A 16,611-nucleotide genomic window follows, 5' to 3' on the forward strand; every position below is an offset into this window, starting at 1 on the left:
GTCTAGACACTTCAGGTAGGTGGAATCACACATTATGCAGCCTCTTCATCAACTGAGGATAATGCTTTCTGGCTTCATTATGTTGTAGCATGGACCAGTACGTCTTCCCATTTTGTGGCTGAATAATATCCCATTGTATCTGTCTGCTGCGTTGTTCCTACCAACACGAGGGTTTCACTTTCTCCAGACTCTTGTCGCTGGAGTCATGCCGTCCTTCTTTATTAGAGCCATTATTTGTAGGTATGAGGTTAGTGTTGATTGATTGGTTGACTGACTGGAGTGTGTGGGTTTATGCGCGCACACACACATGTACTCCTGAAGGCCAGCGGAGGGTATTAGATTCCCTGTAGTTGAAGTTCTAGATGATCGTGAGCTCAGGATGGATAGAACCAAACTCAGGTCCTCTGCAAGTGTTCCTAACCACTGAGCCACCTCTTCGGCTCTGTCTCATATTCTTGATAGTAACTCTTTTAGCCCAGATATTTATTTTATTTTCCCTTTCTTTAGTTGCTTGTGCTTTTGCCATCGATTTATGAAATTATTGCCTGCTGGGTGGCAGCGGCACATGCCTTTAATCCCAGCACTCAGGAGGCAGAAGTAGGTGGAGCTCTGAGTTCGAGGGCAGCCTGGTCTACAGAGTGAGTTCCAGGACAGCCAGAGCTACACAGAAAATCCCTGTCTCAGCAAACAAAGACAACAACAACAAAACAACAATAACAAAAGTGATAGCCTAGCTCAAGGTCATGAAGATTTACAGACTTAATAGTTTCTTTAATAGTTTCACGGCAGTAGCTTTTGTGCTTGGGTCCTTGGTCCATTTTGAGTCTTTTTGTGTATGGTGCAATGTAGATCACCCAGTTCAGCAGCTCACAAACATCTAACCTCATTCCTTTGCATGTAGACATCTAGGTCCACTGTCATTTGTTGAAAAGACTATTTTAGCTGGCGTGGTGGCTCACACCTATAATGCAAGCACTTGAGAGGCTGGGGCATGTGATCTGGAGCTTGAGACCAGCTTGAGATACATAAACAGAAAGGAAGGAAGGAAGGAAGGAAGGAAGGAAGGAAGGGAAGACGGAAGGAAGGGAAGATGGAAGGTTGTTATTTTTCTTCACTAACTTGCCTTAGCTCTTGTCAAAAAATTTATAAATATAATGCTATAATTTGAATATAAATAAATATAAATTGTCACAAATGTATGGGATGGGTTTGTTTCTGTATTGTTAATGATTTATTGATCTGTAAGTCTGTGTGTCAGTACCATACAACCTTAATCACTTGATCTTTTTTTAAAAAGATTTATTTGTTTATTATATGTAAGTACACTGTAGCTGTCTTCAGACACACCAGAAGAGGGCATCGGATCTCTTTACAGATAGTTGTGAGCCACCATGTGGTTGCTGGGAATTGAACTCAGGACCTCTGGAAGACTAGTCAGGTGCTCTTAACCGCTGAGCCATCTCTCCAGCCCCTTCCAGCCCCTTCCAGCCCTCTTAGTCACTGTATCTTTGCAGTAAGTTTTGAAATTGAGCCTTCCAATTCCGTCCTATTCTTTTCAAGGTTGTTTTGGCAATTCCGTTCCCTCGAATTCCCCACGTGAGTCTTAGGATCTGTTTAACGCAGGCATTCCCCGTGTTAGGTTCCAGCTGGTCTGCTGCAGTAACACAGGCCTCAGGATTCCGAATTTTAAGATTGTGTGTCTGAAGGCTCTCTGTCTGTGCTATCGTATGGCAGAAAATCTAGATCACTGCTGAGTTTAGCTGCAGAAGCGAGACGGTGAGGTAGGCAAAGCATTGCTTCCCCAGGATGCCCAGGCACTAACCCTTGGAGCCTGTAGAGGTGGGCTTCAAGTTTCTAATCTGCTGTTCTTTTTTTTTTTTTTTTTTGGTTCTTTTTTTCGGAGCTGGGGACTGAACCCAGGGCCTTGTGCTTCCTAGGTAAGCGCTCTACCACTGAGCTAAATCCCCAGCCCCTAATCTGCTGTTCTTAAAGTAGAGAGATCATTCTGGATTATGCAAATGGGCCCAGTGTCCCCTCAGTGGTCTTTATAAGGAGAGTGAGAGTGGATCTGAGTGATACAGTATAGTGAGAAGTCCGCCTTCTCTTGCTGGCTTTAAAGGTGGAGGCAGGAGTCTGTGAGACGGAAAGAACCTTCTGGAAGCTAGAAAGCAGATTTGCCTCTAGAACCTCCAGGAGGAGCTGAGGACTCCTCGATGACCCGATTTTAGCCCAAGGGGGCCCACCCTGAATGCGTGGAGCACAGAACTATACATTTGTGTTGTTTGAAGCCATTGACTTGGTGGAACTTTGTGATAGCAGCCACAGAAAATGAGTATGAAGGGCTTGGGGACTCGTGTACAGCTTCTTCCATGCATCTGGCTGGATGTGGCATGTGGCATGGGACATTCGCACTCCCATCTTATCTGTCAGAACAAGCCCCAGGTGCTTAACCCTATGAGACGGGGGATGCTTGGTATTCCCACAGATCCAGCCTCAGGGAATCAACACTGGTGCCCATAAGACTTACTTATTATATCTTTGTTTGCCTGTAGCACGTTTTGGTATGATCCGGCTCATTCCATTTCTTTAAAAGCCAATAAACAAACAAACAAACAAACAAACAAACAAACAAAGTCGGGTGTAGTGGCACATGCCTTTAATTGCAGTGCTAGGAGGCAGAGGCCAGCCTGGTCCACATAGTGAGTTTCAGGACAGCTTGAGCTACAAAGTGAGACCCTGTCTTGATAAGAACAAACCAACAGCTCCCCAAATAGTCAGGCATAACTGACTTTAATCCCAGCAGAGCAGGGGAACCATTGGGAGTCTGAATGTTTGCCTGGTCTCCGTTGTGAGTTCAGCCCGGACATGGACATACAGTATGATCTTGCCTCAAAACCAACCCAACCCAACCCAAACCAAGCCAAACCCTCTGTGCATGTGTGTAGTGTATGTGTGTTTGTGCACGTGTGTGTGTGTGTGTGTGTGTGTGTGTGTGTGTGAATGTGAAGGCTGGAGGTCAACTGTGGGTGTCTTTCTTTTCATTCCTCACCTTATTTTTTGAAACAAGGTCTCTCACTCAACATGGAGCTTTCTCTGAACCTAGAGCTCTCTATGTAGGCCATACTACGTGGTCAGAGAATCCCCCAGGACTCCTCTCCAGTGAGGAGGTCACAGGTGCACACTGTAATATCCATCTTTTCTGTGGGTACTGAGCATCCAAGCTCGTGTCCTCATGCTTGTGAAGCAGGAAACTCATCCCCAGCCATCGCCCCGTCCCCTAATATCTTAAATAGTCTTCCTAAATAACTAGCGAGTTGCAACCTCTGGCTTGGACAATAAGGATCTCCAGAGGCTCTTTTGCTTCTGCTTTATGGACCACAGGTTACATCCCGGACATAGGTGATTGGACCAGGGGGTGGGATACCTGATCAAAGCTGACCAATCAGATTCCTCTCTTGGGAATTTGGAATTAGGCCATTCAGTCAGTTAGCAGCGGGAAGCTGAGGGAGAGGCAGGGTAGAAACAGGGTTGGAGTGTGAGTCACATGCAAGCCCAAAGGATGGAGGAGCAGAAAAATCCCTGAGTAAGCGGAGCGAGCTGGTCCACAGAGACAATGGAGCAGCCGCACAGACAGCCTCGCAGCCAGGAGGACCTGCAGCCCCAGAAGGAGCGGTGGAGACAGGCTTGAGGCTCCAATGGCGTCCCCATTTCCCGCTCCGGCCCCAGCTCATCCTGCCGGCTCATCCTTCCCGTGAGATTTTGGCCTCCTCATTGCAAACCCCCTCCCCTTCTTTGTCCTGAGCTATCTTGAACCTTAATCAAAAGGCGCCCTGCTGGTGTTTCTCTTTTGGAGGGACCCAGCTGTGACTGAGGCTGAGGTTGTGGGGCAGGGGCAGTACTGGGAGTGAAGCAGATGCAGCTGCTCAGACCTGCAAGGCTGGCTGGGATCGTGGTCTTAGGTTAAATTGGTGCCTGCTACAAGAAGAGGTCTGTGTGGTGTATGCAAAGGTGGGGTCTTGGAAACTGAGAATACGCCAAGAAAGGAGTCTCATTTCTGTTTGCGCTAGGGGCAAAAAGTGGGTGGAGTTTTGAGTGGTGGTGCTTGGCTAAATGTAATGGTCCGGCTGAGCCTCGTGGACTACGGAGACAGACTAGTGTGACCTCTTCGAGCCTCAATTTCTGCATCTTTGAAATGGGATTGTCCAGGATCAGCATTGTCCTGGGAAATGTACTTACAGGAACGAGTGGGGAATAACAACACTCAGAGAGTGAGGCAGCTGCTGTTGTTTGAGGAAGCCACAAGAGTCCTGGCTTCCTGAAGGAGGTGGCCTCGGGTGCTGACTAAGGCAGTAGCAGGACATTCCCCACTGATGGCTGTACTTCCTGCATTCTGCCCCTCACCCCAGTCACCATTCGTTTATTGCTCTTCCCCTCCCCTCTTGTCTGTTCTTCCTGTCTTTTCGGTTTTAGGAAACAGTGGGTTGGATTAAGGCATGGCGGTCAAAAGCAGGTCTGGGTCCTGACCTAGCCCCTTGTTTGCCATGCCCCTGAGCAAGTTAATGCGTCACAAGAAGCCTCCAGTTAAGAGCTTCCCTCTGTGAAGTGGAAATTAGAATATATCTATTCTACTATGAGGAATGATTAGCTGCTCATTAAAGCATCCCCTCCCCCCTCTTTCCTCCTCTCCCTGCTTGGTGAATATTGTTCCTCCTGGACCTAGGTGTGCCTCATCCTTTCCAGCAGCCACTGAAGTGGCTTTCCTTCTCCCTCAGAGCCCAGGCTACCAACGCCTGGAGGTGAGCAAAGCTGGAATTCACAGGCTTTTCACTTCCTGGAGACTCATGGAGCTCCTATGGTGGTGGAGTTGATGGTTCAGACTAGGTGGTCTGCATTTCCCCCCTTACTTTAACAATTATCACACCCCAGCCAATTGTGGCATCTTCATACTCCCAACACTGATAAATATTCATGAGAAGGAGAGGCGCCAGGGCCCCTAGGGGAGAGCCTGAGGGAATGCTGGGTCAAGCTCTCCTTTGCAGGCAATGCTCAGACAGACCCATCAATATTCCCTAGGCCCCAGGAGGGAGGGGGAGGCCGAGGCCGCCCCTAGGTGTGGAGATCCCACAGAGTCACAGGCCGAGATGCCTACAGAGGAGCTACTGGGAGGGATTGGGGCTGCTCCACTGATCTGGTGTAGCTGTTCCCTTCTGGTTCGGGTCTGTCCCATCTTTTCTATCTCCTGGTTCTCTTTCCTCTGGCTCTTGTTCAGTTTTTATTTTTTATACCTGTCCCTCCCTCCCTTCCCACCCATCCTCCTTCTTTCAATACATTTCCTCATCCCCTGGTCTCTTTCACTTTTCTTCTGTCTCCCCCTAGTAATGGCTGGTTGGGCTGGATAACAGGCTGTAGGTGAGGAGACTCAGGCTCCCAGATACAGTTAGTTCTGGGAGGGCAAAACGGTTGCTGTGTAAGTGGTACTCTTCAAGATCCAGGGACTGCACTGTCATCTGACCTCACAACCCAGCGCTCTACTGTGTGAGCGCAGGCATCCTCTCCCCGCAGCCCCAGTTTTCTTGTGCAAGGCACTCATCTGTTCAACAAATATTTATTGAGCTTTCACCACCTGTTATCATTTAGCACCTATTGGTCATACGTAAGGTGCGCCCCCTTGTGTGTGGTCGTATGTAAGCTGCGCCCCCTTGCCTGTGTTTGGGATTCACCTGCGGACTGGAGAGAGTCCATGCTGTGGAGTGGGCATTGTGGCAGAGCAGACAGAGGAGCCATGAAGTAGAGTTTGTGGCAGGTGTGTGTGTGTGTGTGTGTGTGTGTGTGTGTGTGTGTGTGTGTGTGTGTGTGTGTGTGTGTGTTTGGTGGGGACTGAGAGGAAAAGAAGAATGAATCAGGAGAAGGACTTGGGGACTTGAGATAGCTAGCGGGCATTGAAGGCAGTGGCTATTAGGGAAGAACATCCAGGGTAGGAGAGTAGGGTAAGAAAACTTCCAGAGCAAAGAAAGGCCTTGTGCAGGAATCATCTGGTGGAATAGGGAACAGAGGGGCTGTAGAGCCGTGAGGCAGATGACAGGAAAGGAAGATTGCCTGCTGGGAGGTGACATAGGAAGAGGTGAGGCTGGATCACTGGGCCCATACGGGCACTTGCGATTTTTCCTGTGTGTGAGCCGGGTGGACCTGAGACTCCACCAGCCTACTCTGAAGGACTGAAGGAGACCTGCGGGCAGCTGGCAGTCACCTGAATACAGTCGCCTGTATGACAGTCAAGGCAGGGGATTGGCTGGGCTGAATCCATTAACCCTGGCTTCACCTCTCTTTCTCTCCATAGAGTGTTCAAGAAGGCAAGCCCCAATGGAAAGGTGAGTCTGTGCTGTGTGCGGACTCCTCGCTGTCCCATGTCCTGGGCTCCTCTGTGGATTAGGAAAGGAAACAGCCTCCCCGGCACTGCTAGCTGGGGCTGACACAGCTCTGTCCTCAGGAGCCCTCAGTCCTAATGGGAAGGCGGAAGGGGAGCTGGAACCTTTCTGTGTGGACTTCAGGGAGCCCCAGCTGGGGAGAGATGGATTGGACATCAGTGTGAGTGTGAGAAACAGGGACAAGCTGGCTGCAGGGACACCATTGAGTCCCCTGGTGTTGGGATGTCATAGTGTCACCTCGTGCCTCTTTTCTTCAGGAGGTCTCAGGGCCTGGGCTTCCCTTTTCCTTTCCGAGGATCTATTTCACAGGCTGTACCCCGTTTTACTCTCTGTTCAGCAAATAGGAAGCGCTGAAGTTATTATGCCAGGGCTGGGCTGGAACTTGCCTGGGTGTGTGTGTGTCAGCCATGGCTTCCTCTGCAGGTGACACAGTTCTTCTAGGCAAATGGAAAGTGAAGTTCTATGGTGGAGTATAAAACCCCAGGAAGTGTAGGGCATCCCAGGCTAGTGCGTGTCCAAGTGTGCAAAAGGAGCAGAGTTGAGGAAGACACAGGGCCCATGGCAGGAGTCCTGTGTCTGGGCTTCACAGCGCACACACCCTGGGCTACCATGTTTACTTCCGTGTCTCCATTTGGTGTCCGTAGCAGACATCACCAATCATCTTTAACCTTTCCTGCTGAGCCGGGGTCCATCTTATCTTGGATTCCTCGGCCATCCAGGGCCCCAGGCATCTCAGACCAGTCAATTAGATTTGGTACTTTGAATGAAAGCCATTTGTCATCCTTACCCCCACCAGGCACAGAGGAATGGCTAAAAGGTTTTCAGAAAGGCACAGCTGTTAGATTTCCATTTAGGTGTGGCTGAGGACTGTGTGGACTGGCCCCGGTGGAGGCTGATGTGGTCACCCCTGAGAAACTGGACGGAATGCAGGGGCCAGGACTGAGGGAAGGCTGAGAACTAGAATGGTGCTCCCAGTTCAGTTTAAGCCAGCGGAGCTCGGTCTGGCTCCTGAGTAGGAAGCTAACTTCCTGGTTCCTCAGTGCCCCAGAGGCAGCATCCTCATGTAAGTGGCTCCCTGCCTAGAGCACTCAGCTTGTCTGCCTGCCCCCCAGTCCTCGCCAGGATACCCCACTCTCCTGTTTTGTTCTGCTTTGCCCCTGCAGCTTTACCCCCAACTCCTCAGTGGTGTTTGGCTTGAAGAACTCCCTAGGCCTCAATGTGTTTGTCTATAAAATGGGAGGAATAACAACTCTTTCCTAGGGGCTTGGGAGGCAGAGGTGTTTAAAACATTTCAAAGGTCTATTATTGTTAATATTAGGTTTGGGGCAAGGAGCCATATCTTGCTGTGGTTCCAGTAAGGGTTAGGGATGTGTGTGTGTCAGTGTCAGCGTTAGCTTCAGGGTGGGGGTCCTGTGTTCCGAGGTTCCACTGCCACTAATGTTGTGCCTCTCCTCCCTAGCTCACCGTCTACCTGGGAAAGCGGGACTTTGTGGACCACATTGACCTGGTGGACCCCGTGGGTGAGTGCTGGGCAGTGGGCCAGGGGAGAGCCCCATCTCCAGAGCTCTGGCACACAGAATGGGTGGGCAAGGCTTCCTGCTCAGGAAGCAGTTTCTGGACAGCTCTTCCCTAGTCAAGACAGTGGCCTTCAACTGCTCTAAGACAGAGAAGAACAGCAGCCGCGTATCTTACATAAGGCTTGCTGTGCAGCGGCGATAACTCATGCTTTCCCGACAGAATGAGGCACAGAGAGGCTTAGCGACTTGTTCCAGGTTACAAAGCTAGCGAGTCAAAATTCTAGCCTCTGGCTCTGCTGTCTCCTAGGGAAATCTTTCTCAGGACTTCTGAAATAGAGGCTGCCCTCATCTACACAGGACTCTGCCCGAGACACTGTGTCACAGCGGCAATTGGCTCCCTAGGGGTTGGCTGAGTTCAGGGTTTCTGTCCCTTGGAACTGTTGTCATCTTGGTTTGGATTATTCTTAGTTGGTGGCATCTGTCTGCCCGGACATTGCAGGATGTTTGCCAGCATCCTTGGTCCCTACCCATTAGAAACCAGAACTACCCCTACCACCACCCTGTCATGACAATGCGCTAAATGACCCTGTGGGAGTAAATTGCCCGTGCTCAGAAGAGCTGCCGCTACAGAGAGACATTGGTCTCTCGGGCTCTTTTCATGTTGTACTGGGAGGTTCAGAGTCATCTGGTTTACAGATGGACACACCGGGGCCAGAGATGTTCAGTTGTTATTTTTTAAAAAGATGGTCATGGGCAAAAAAGGAGGTGGGGGCAGTCACAATGATGCAAACTGAGGCCTGAGGAAACTGGCCGAAGAAATTGTCTTAGAGGGCTGGAGAGATGGCTCAGTGGTTAAGAGACTGACTGCTCTTCCAGAGGTCCTGAGTTCAAATCCCTGCAACCACATTGGTGGCTCACAACCATCTGTAATGAGATCTGATGCCCTCTTCTGGTGTGTCTGAAGACAGCTACCCCGCGTGCTTATATGTAACACATAAATGAATCTTTAAAAAAAAAAAAAAGGAAATTGCCTTAGAGATGCTGCCGTGCTCTTGTGCCCTGTCCTCGGGCTAAGAGGAACCTTGAAGTGCCAGAGTCGGCTCATGGAGAGAAGACCTTGGTGAATGTAAGCAGAAGCCCCGGGGGCTTGAGCCCCTGGGGTATTGACGGGGCTGCAAACTGAAGATGCTGGCTTTGATCCAGGCCCCTTCCTCTAGGACCTGGGACAGAACCACCTACTCTTCCTCTCCAGCCTTGTCCCGGGGGCAGTGTGTAAGTCTTCTGATGTTCCACCATTTGCGTTTTCTCCAGAACTGGCTTTTCTGAGGCCCTGGGCCCTGGGTTTCCCTGGGTTTCACCTGTGCCCAGCTTCAGGCAGTGGTTTCCCAAAAGTTCTTGTGGGTCAGTGTTCATAATCCGAGTCCACAGAAGAGACTGTGGATAGCCGAGAAAAGGAGAGAACCAGATCTCCAACACATACACACTGGCACTGGAGGGTACTACTCCATGCCAGGTTCCCTGCTAGACCTGAGAACCCAATGTCCAGGTTTGGTCATTTGCCTCAGTAAGAAGCCCTCTGTCTATGACACTGCCCTCTCTGAACTGGCCCTGTCTTCCCTTCACTCCACCATCCCTTCTGGGGCAAGGACCTGGTGCTAGCCCTGGGCCCAGCACCCAAGGCCCAGTGCCTAGCTGATGGAGTATTTGCACCAGCTCTGAGTGTCCTCTCCTCCAGGCCTTTACACTTCATTGCTCTCAGGCTACTGAGCTGAACTTTCCCCTCTGGCTTTCCTGTCATCTAGTGAACAACCCTGCCTTATTCTGTGGGGCCGGGCTCCAAGTTATCCCCCTCCACCCAATTGAGGAAGCAATGGTGAAAGGGGCAAATGCCCTCACTGGGTCATTGTATTTACCCTCAACTGAGCTCCAGGTGCCCAGTCATGGAAAAGCATGCATGGAGGGGTGGGTGACCCTGAGGATGGACTGGGATATCCCTGTAACCTGAGGCCAAAGTACTCACTGTCTTTCTTTCTTTATTTTATGTTATACGAGTGCTCTGTCGCTGTCCTCAGACACACCAGAAGAGGGCATCGGACTCTATTACAGATGGGTGCGAGCCACCATGTGGTTGCTGGGGATGGAACTCAGGACCTCTGGAAGAGCAGTCAGTGCTCTTAACCGCTGAGCCATCCCTCCAGCCCTCACTGTTTCTTGGTTCTTTTTTTTTTTTTTTCCGGAGCTGGGGACCGAACCCAGGGCCTTGCGCTTCCTAGGCAAGCGCTCTACCACTGAGCTAAATCCCCAACCCTCACTGTTTCTTAAGATACTTTGAGTAATCAGTCATAGGGGTGGGGTATGTGTTAGAGTGGGTGTGTGTACATGCGTGCATGTGTGCATGCGTGCGTGGGTGCGTGTGTGCCTGCATGGTCCCTTGGATGGTGCTCCTACCTCCTGGGGTGCTCAGCTGAGATGGATTCTCTGTGCCCTGCCAGATGCTCTGCTCCCAAGGACAGCCCTTGTGAGAGACATTGGGCTTCATCCCATTTTCTCCAGTGTGCGTGAGTCATTTTATTGCTGTGACAAGATGTTCACTTACTTGGGCTTTAGAGCTTTCAGCCCACAGTCGCTCAGTGCTATGGCACTGCAGTGAGGCAGAATGCCGTGACCGGGAGCATGTGGAGAAAGCAAGCTACATCCTTCCCAATGACCAGGAGGCAGAGAGGGAAGAAAGGACTGAGAACCAAATACAAGGCATTGACGTTCTTCCTCCTACTAGACCCGTCTCCTACGGTGCCCACCACCTTCCAGAACCCATTAAGCTATGAATTCCCTGGTGTGGTAGAGCCCTGTGAGCCAGTTGTTTTCCAAAGGCAGACACTGTTGCTTTGGAGATCAGCTTTCAATACATCAGCCTTTGGAGGGCATTTCAGATTCAGACCGTAACATTCGTGCTCAAACGTGCCAGGGGCTGTCCAAATACTTCTATGCGTGACAAAATTTACCCGTGCGCACATTGACGCACACTGCCCATCTGTTGCCCTGACAGATACTGATCAGAGGCCCCCTCTCCCGCCTCCCCCCAATTCCCCATCATGTTTCAGGAAGCTCTGAAAATCTCGCTGATCCGAAAGCCTGGTGGAGTGTCTGTTTATTACAAAGCTCGCCTAACATGACTCAAGGCCATTTACCATAGCCAGCCCCTTAGCGAGATTAGTCATTTAATGATGGCAATTCGGAGAAATGTCCTTATGTGGTTTTGTCACTGTGTGGAGGACACAGTGTGCTTACACAAACTAAAATCACCATGATGTCCCTAGGCAGTATATACCTCACATATACTGTGAAACATTGTTATAAATATACTGTTCCTTGAAACATTGTTCTACAGCCTGAGACTGTTGCCATGTTCTCCTGTAGAGCCGTCAGTGGCTCTGATAGTAGGTGCACATCCTGCAGAGGGCCACACCCAAACGGACAGTGTGTCTTATGACCTTCGGGTTTGAGTGGGTGGTTGGTACTCAGGTTGAGAAGGTCACACACATGGGGACTCCATTCATTCTCTCCCCCAGATGGCGTGGTCCTGGTGGATCCTGAGTATCTCAAAGAAAGGCGAGGTAAGCTGTGTCCCTCTGACTCTCAGCATGCCAGATGTTCCACATCCCCTGCTCTCCAGTGACATTGGCACACTGCTTGATGCTTAAGCAGGACCTCGGCTAATCTCATGGCTTCTCCCTGTCCATTTTCCTGGTTCCTTAAATGAACCAGTGCGTTTACCATAGTCAGAACTCTGATGTCCTCTGGTGCAGAGGTCTCCTGCTTCTTGTCCCCTGTATAAGAGCTTCTGTTCCAAGCCCTGTCCCATTAATAGACTGCAAGGCTTGGGGGAGGGTGGGTGGCACCGGTACAGGAGAGAGGATCTCATTGTATAGATGGTAAAAGTGGAAGGTCTGTGTACAAGGTTAGGGTTAGGCAGGTTGAGGTTCCCCCACCTCTTAGACACAGCCTTCTGGGTGCTTCCCCCTAGGCTGTCTCCCTGCCCCTCCCCCTGCCTGCCAATCTAATCCAACCACCATGGCTGCTAGGCTGCCTAACCATCCTTCCTGCCCCTCCATACTCTTGGGCCGGAGTGACCTGGGGAGGGCCATCAGGAGGCTCCTTCCTAAGAGACCATATCAAGGCTGCCCTTGAAGGCACCTTGTGTCAGAGGGCAGTGTACTCACCCTATTTAAACCTGGGACAGGCTTGTAGCCTCCAGTACACAAACCCTAGGGTTACAGCTGGAGATCTGGGGACGGGGGTGTTGTATGCTACCCTCCCAGGCCCTTCCTCAGTTCCCCTGCTCCTCACAGTCTACGTGACACTGACCTGCGCCTTCCGGTATGGCCGGGAAGACCTGGATGTCTTGGGTCTGACTTTTCGCAAAGACCTGTTTGTGGCTAACGTGCAGTCCTTCCCACCGGCCCCTGAGGACAAGAAGCCACTGACTCGGCTACAAGAGCGACTCATCAAGAAGCTGGGCGAGCATGCCTACCCCTTCACCTTTGAGGTCAGCACGCCTTCTAGCATTCCAGAAGCATTCTGGGATGTTCTCAGTGCAGGCACATGGGGAACAGCAGCTGCTTTAGCTCGCCCAGTTGGCATCCAAGCACTGTCACTTACATTACCTGTTAAGTAACTTGTCTCTGGCCACTGTGGACACTCCACTTTAACCTGTAGGCTACTCCTCTGGCCCTCCTTCATTTAAGTTTCTAGAAAAAGGAAGGCCTGGGGATGGTTGTAGTGAAGGAAGGACTCCTGCCTGGCCTTGGGTCCCTGGGTACAGTCTGCCCAGCTCATCCCCTGTCATGCGTCCTTACCATTCCAAGACTGACCCCATGCTTCTGGAGTTCACATCTTCCTGTTTCTGATACTCCATGACTCTGGGGCAAGGATGAGTTGAGAACTTAGGTGAAGAACATTTGAATTCTCATCTTCCATAGTCTGCCCTGACTTTCTGTAGGGCACGGTGTGATATGGGATGGCCAGGAGAGAACTCGTCTATTTCAGGGTCTCCTTGTTGTCTCATGGAAAAGATATAGCTTGTTTTCAGAACACTGTCTGATGGAGGAGAGATGGTCTGTTCTCAGGGGGCCTAGTCTGATGGGTGTACAGTAGTGACAGAAGTGTGTAGGGGGAGATGAAGCAGAGGTGAAAGGTTAGCTCATGTTATTTGTCTCCTGAACAGATCCCGCCAAACCTTCCGTGCTCAGTCACATTGCAACCTGGGCCTGAGGACACAGGGAAGGTAGGTCACTCCAAGCAGACCATCTCGGGTTCAGGCTTTCATGGCCCCAGGGTCCTGGTTTTCTCCCCGTGGGGTAGTGGACAGTTGGAACTTCGCTTCCTGTTGAAGGCCCCGGCCTGGCTGATGTTCCTTGGATAATCAATCAGTCTCCTGAGACAGGGCTGCAGATGCAGGCTGGCCTCGCCCCACATTTGATCACAGGCTCCCTCACGTCACTTTTGCTGGCTCTGGTATTGACTGCACAGCACCAGCAAATTCCAAGCACCTACCTATGGCTTCACACAGGCCCTGGCCTCACACAGGCCCTGGCCTCACACAGGCCCTGGCCTCACACAGGCCCTGGCCTCACACAGGCCCTGGCCTCACACAGACCCTGGTAACCTTGTTTGGAGAGGGAGCAGCTGAAACTTAGAGAGGATTGATAGGAGCAGGTTCCAGGCCCCAGACTTCAGAGTCCACTCTCATCTCTAAGGCAGAGGCAATGAGCATGGTCTTTCATGTTGTTAGAGAGTTAGGAAGACACCATGACACCCAGCTCAGGGTTGTTACATTGCTGGTGGCTGTCTTGAGGACAACCACTCAGACTGAAGCAGGAGTCCCAGGTGGGATTGGGGTTGACTGATGGACCCACAGGAGCAGCTCCAGTGGAAGGAGCTGGGTCAGGGACAAAGTCAACATCGGGTACCAGGGTTTCAGATTCATGTCAAGGAGTCCTCAGGTGACCGAAGTTCATGTTCCCACACAGCATTCTGGTTTGTACGATGGGAGGGTGGTTGGGGACCTTGCCTCCCTAATGCCATGGGGTCAGCATGCCCTCCTCTACAGGCCTGCGGTGTGGATTATGAAGTGAAAGCCTTCTGTGCTGAGAACCTGGAGGAGAAGATCCACAAAAGGTAGGCAGGATGCTGGTGGGAGAGGGGAGGAAGCAGCGGTGAGGAGGGGCTTTGCTGTGAGAAGGGTCTAGAAGTCTGAAGGGTCATGGTGAGCTTCCTGGAGGAGGTGGCTTGAGCCCTGCTTTTCTCTCACCCCTACCTCTCTGTCTTACCCCTGCAGACTGCAGCCTTTTGATATTAGAAAGACCCCAACTTCAGTTAACTTTCAACAGTGGGTAGCTGAGAGGCCCTCAGCAGGATTGAAGCCTGTGTTTGTGGACGGATCTGAACAAGGGGCAGAAGTGGAGAAAAGTGAACCTAGAGGAGGCTCAGTGTGGCTCAGAGAGCAGACATTCTCCCACAGTGCTCGGCAGACAGGGGGAACAAAGCAGCTGGTCCTGACTTCTCATGGCTGCCCTTCCTGGGGGTCCTGGAGTTCAGGACCTCCTGCCTCCTCGGGTCCTCTGATGCCCCTGCATCCTAAGTCAGGTTTCTAGATCACCCTGCTGTGGGGTGTCCAGCAGCCTCTTTAGGGGTGAGTTTGCCACCTGGTGGCGACTAGGAGTATCACAAGCATTTTCATCTGCCGCGTGGTTGTTCCTGTTTGGGGGAGGTTAGACTCTCTTCTCTTGTCTGTCCCAACTTTCCTATTAAGATCTGCGATGAAGGGGACCTAATGGCGTTATGGAATGTGAGAGAGATCTGGAGCAGAATAATGAACAGTGGTAAACACTGAGAGCCACCACCCTCATCCTCTCCCAATGGGGCATCTGCTCCCAAGATTCACTAGTAATAGTGATACAATGGCTGTCAGTTCTCATAGGCTTAGTTGGTTCCGGTCATGTTCATAGTAATGGGCAGATGTGGTTTAGCCTTCCCAGGGGTCCTAAGGGGTAAGAGTTGTTGTCAGTGTTTCACAAATGAGGGAACTGATGCACAGGGAGGTAATTTCCCCAGAGCATGCCGTAACTCGCCAGCTCAGTCTGTCCCGGCTTCTACCCTAAGCCCTGTGACCTCCATTGAACTCTCATTCGTGGGCCTCTCTGAGTCACCTCTTCACTGTCCTGCACTCTTGGCTGAATCCACATCCTATAATGGACATCCTCCTCCATGAGGGCTGTTAGTTCTGCACACTTCCACTTAGCAAGTGCCAGGCGGCAGGTGCTGACCCACGTGCTGAGACTGTGGTGGTGAACCAGCTAGGTAAGAAGTTCCCATCCTCCAGTGGCTCACGCGATCAGGAGACAGGGAGCAAGAAGTAAAAAATAGTCCCTTTCTTACTATTTATTGTGCTGGGTCCTGGGATCCACAGACCCAAATGAAGCACTGCTGTCGAATGGCTCAGGGACAGGGTTGAGGAGGCTGGGGCTGTGTCACATGGTGACAAACCCTCCAGGTTAACCACCGTGATTGGCGAGCAAGAGGGAGCTGCAGTAGCCACTTGAGCAGAGAAGGGAGTGTGGGGGCCGGTGACTCTGTCTGTCTTTCTCCCCATCCATCTTCTTTAGGAATTCTGTGCGGCTAGTCATCCGGAAGGTTCAATATGCCCCTGAGAGGCCTGGCCCTCAGCCCACGGCTGAGACCACCAGACAGTTCCTCATGTCGGACAAGCCCCTGCACCTTGAGGCATCTCTGGATAAGGAGGTAAGAGACTCAGATCCCATTGTCCCCAGCTCTACTACCCCTCAGATCCCAGTGTCTCCTGACAGCCCTTAAGTGTTTGCAGAACCCTGTTGTGGTTCAAAGGACTGACAGAGGTAGGCATGGGCATTTACAGGATGGGAGCAATGGAAGGGTTCTGGTCCTTCTCTTCACACTCTGATAATTGCCTGCTTGAGACCGGGTGGAGAAGCCCAGCACATCAGCAGGGGTGATGATGGGAAAGAGGACCCAAGGATGCCTTGCTATTACCCTCTTATCTATGAGCAAGAAGGTGAAAAACCCTTGAAGTCAGGTGACTAAGCCAACTGACTGGGGTGTAGGAGTGCACCTCCTCCTTCTTGGGGCAGCTAAAGGCAAGGGCCTGGACGAGTGGTGGAATTCTCTAAGAATTCCGAGCAGGTCCTTTAGTTGGTTAGCCTTTCCTCTCTTCTCCTGAATTTTCCAGAGTTTAATGTGTCTGCGAACCCAGACCATCAGAGCCCACAGGGACTTGAGGCCTTGCTCTGTCCAAGCCTGCACATAGAATAAGGAGAAGCAGAGTCTCAGATAACCTGTCCAAGGTCATGCAATGTTTATCATCATTGCTATTATTGTTGTTTGAGCTAGTGATCAGAATGGGACTGGAGCCGAGGATGTCAGCTTCTTTTTCTTTTTCCTATGTGTGTATGTGGGCGTGCATGGGTGCATGGGTGCTTGTGTATGTGTGTGTGTATGTGGTATGTATATGTGCGTGTGTATGTGTGTGTGATGTATGTGTGTGTGTGGTATGTATGTGTGTGTATGTATGTGTGGTGTGTGTGTGTGTGTGTGTGTGTGTGTGTGTGTGTGCACGTGTGCCCACACATGCATGT

At 51.1% G+C, this 16,611-nt stretch overlaps 1 protein-coding gene across 18 annotated transcripts in view; it reads left to right on the plus strand.

The window, feature by feature from the left end:
• Nucleotides 1-16,611, plus strand: part of Arrb1 (arrestin, beta 1) — a 72,058-nt gene that overhangs the window by 41,039 nt on the left and 14,408 nt on the right. For 7 of the 18 annotated variants that reach the window (XM_006229740.5, XM_063281770.1, XM_006229738.5 and 4 more), the window contains 7 exons: nt 6,338-6,368; nt 7,885-7,945; nt 11,512-11,556; nt 12,262-12,488; nt 13,167-13,226; nt 14,052-14,119; nt 15,607-15,742. In XM_006229740.5, the coding sequence (XP_006229802.1) occupies nt 6,338-6,368; nt 7,885-7,945; nt 11,512-11,556; nt 12,262-12,488; nt 13,167-13,226; nt 14,052-14,119; nt 15,607-15,742 (628 nt within the window). 18 annotated transcript variants of the gene reach the window in all.

Source organism: Rattus norvegicus, chromosome 1, assembly GCF_036323735.1.
Source record: "Rattus norvegicus strain BN/NHsdMcwi chromosome 1, GRCr8, whole genome shotgun sequence".
Taxonomy (NCBI): domain Eukaryota; kingdom Metazoa; phylum Chordata; class Mammalia; order Rodentia; family Muridae; genus Rattus; species Rattus norvegicus.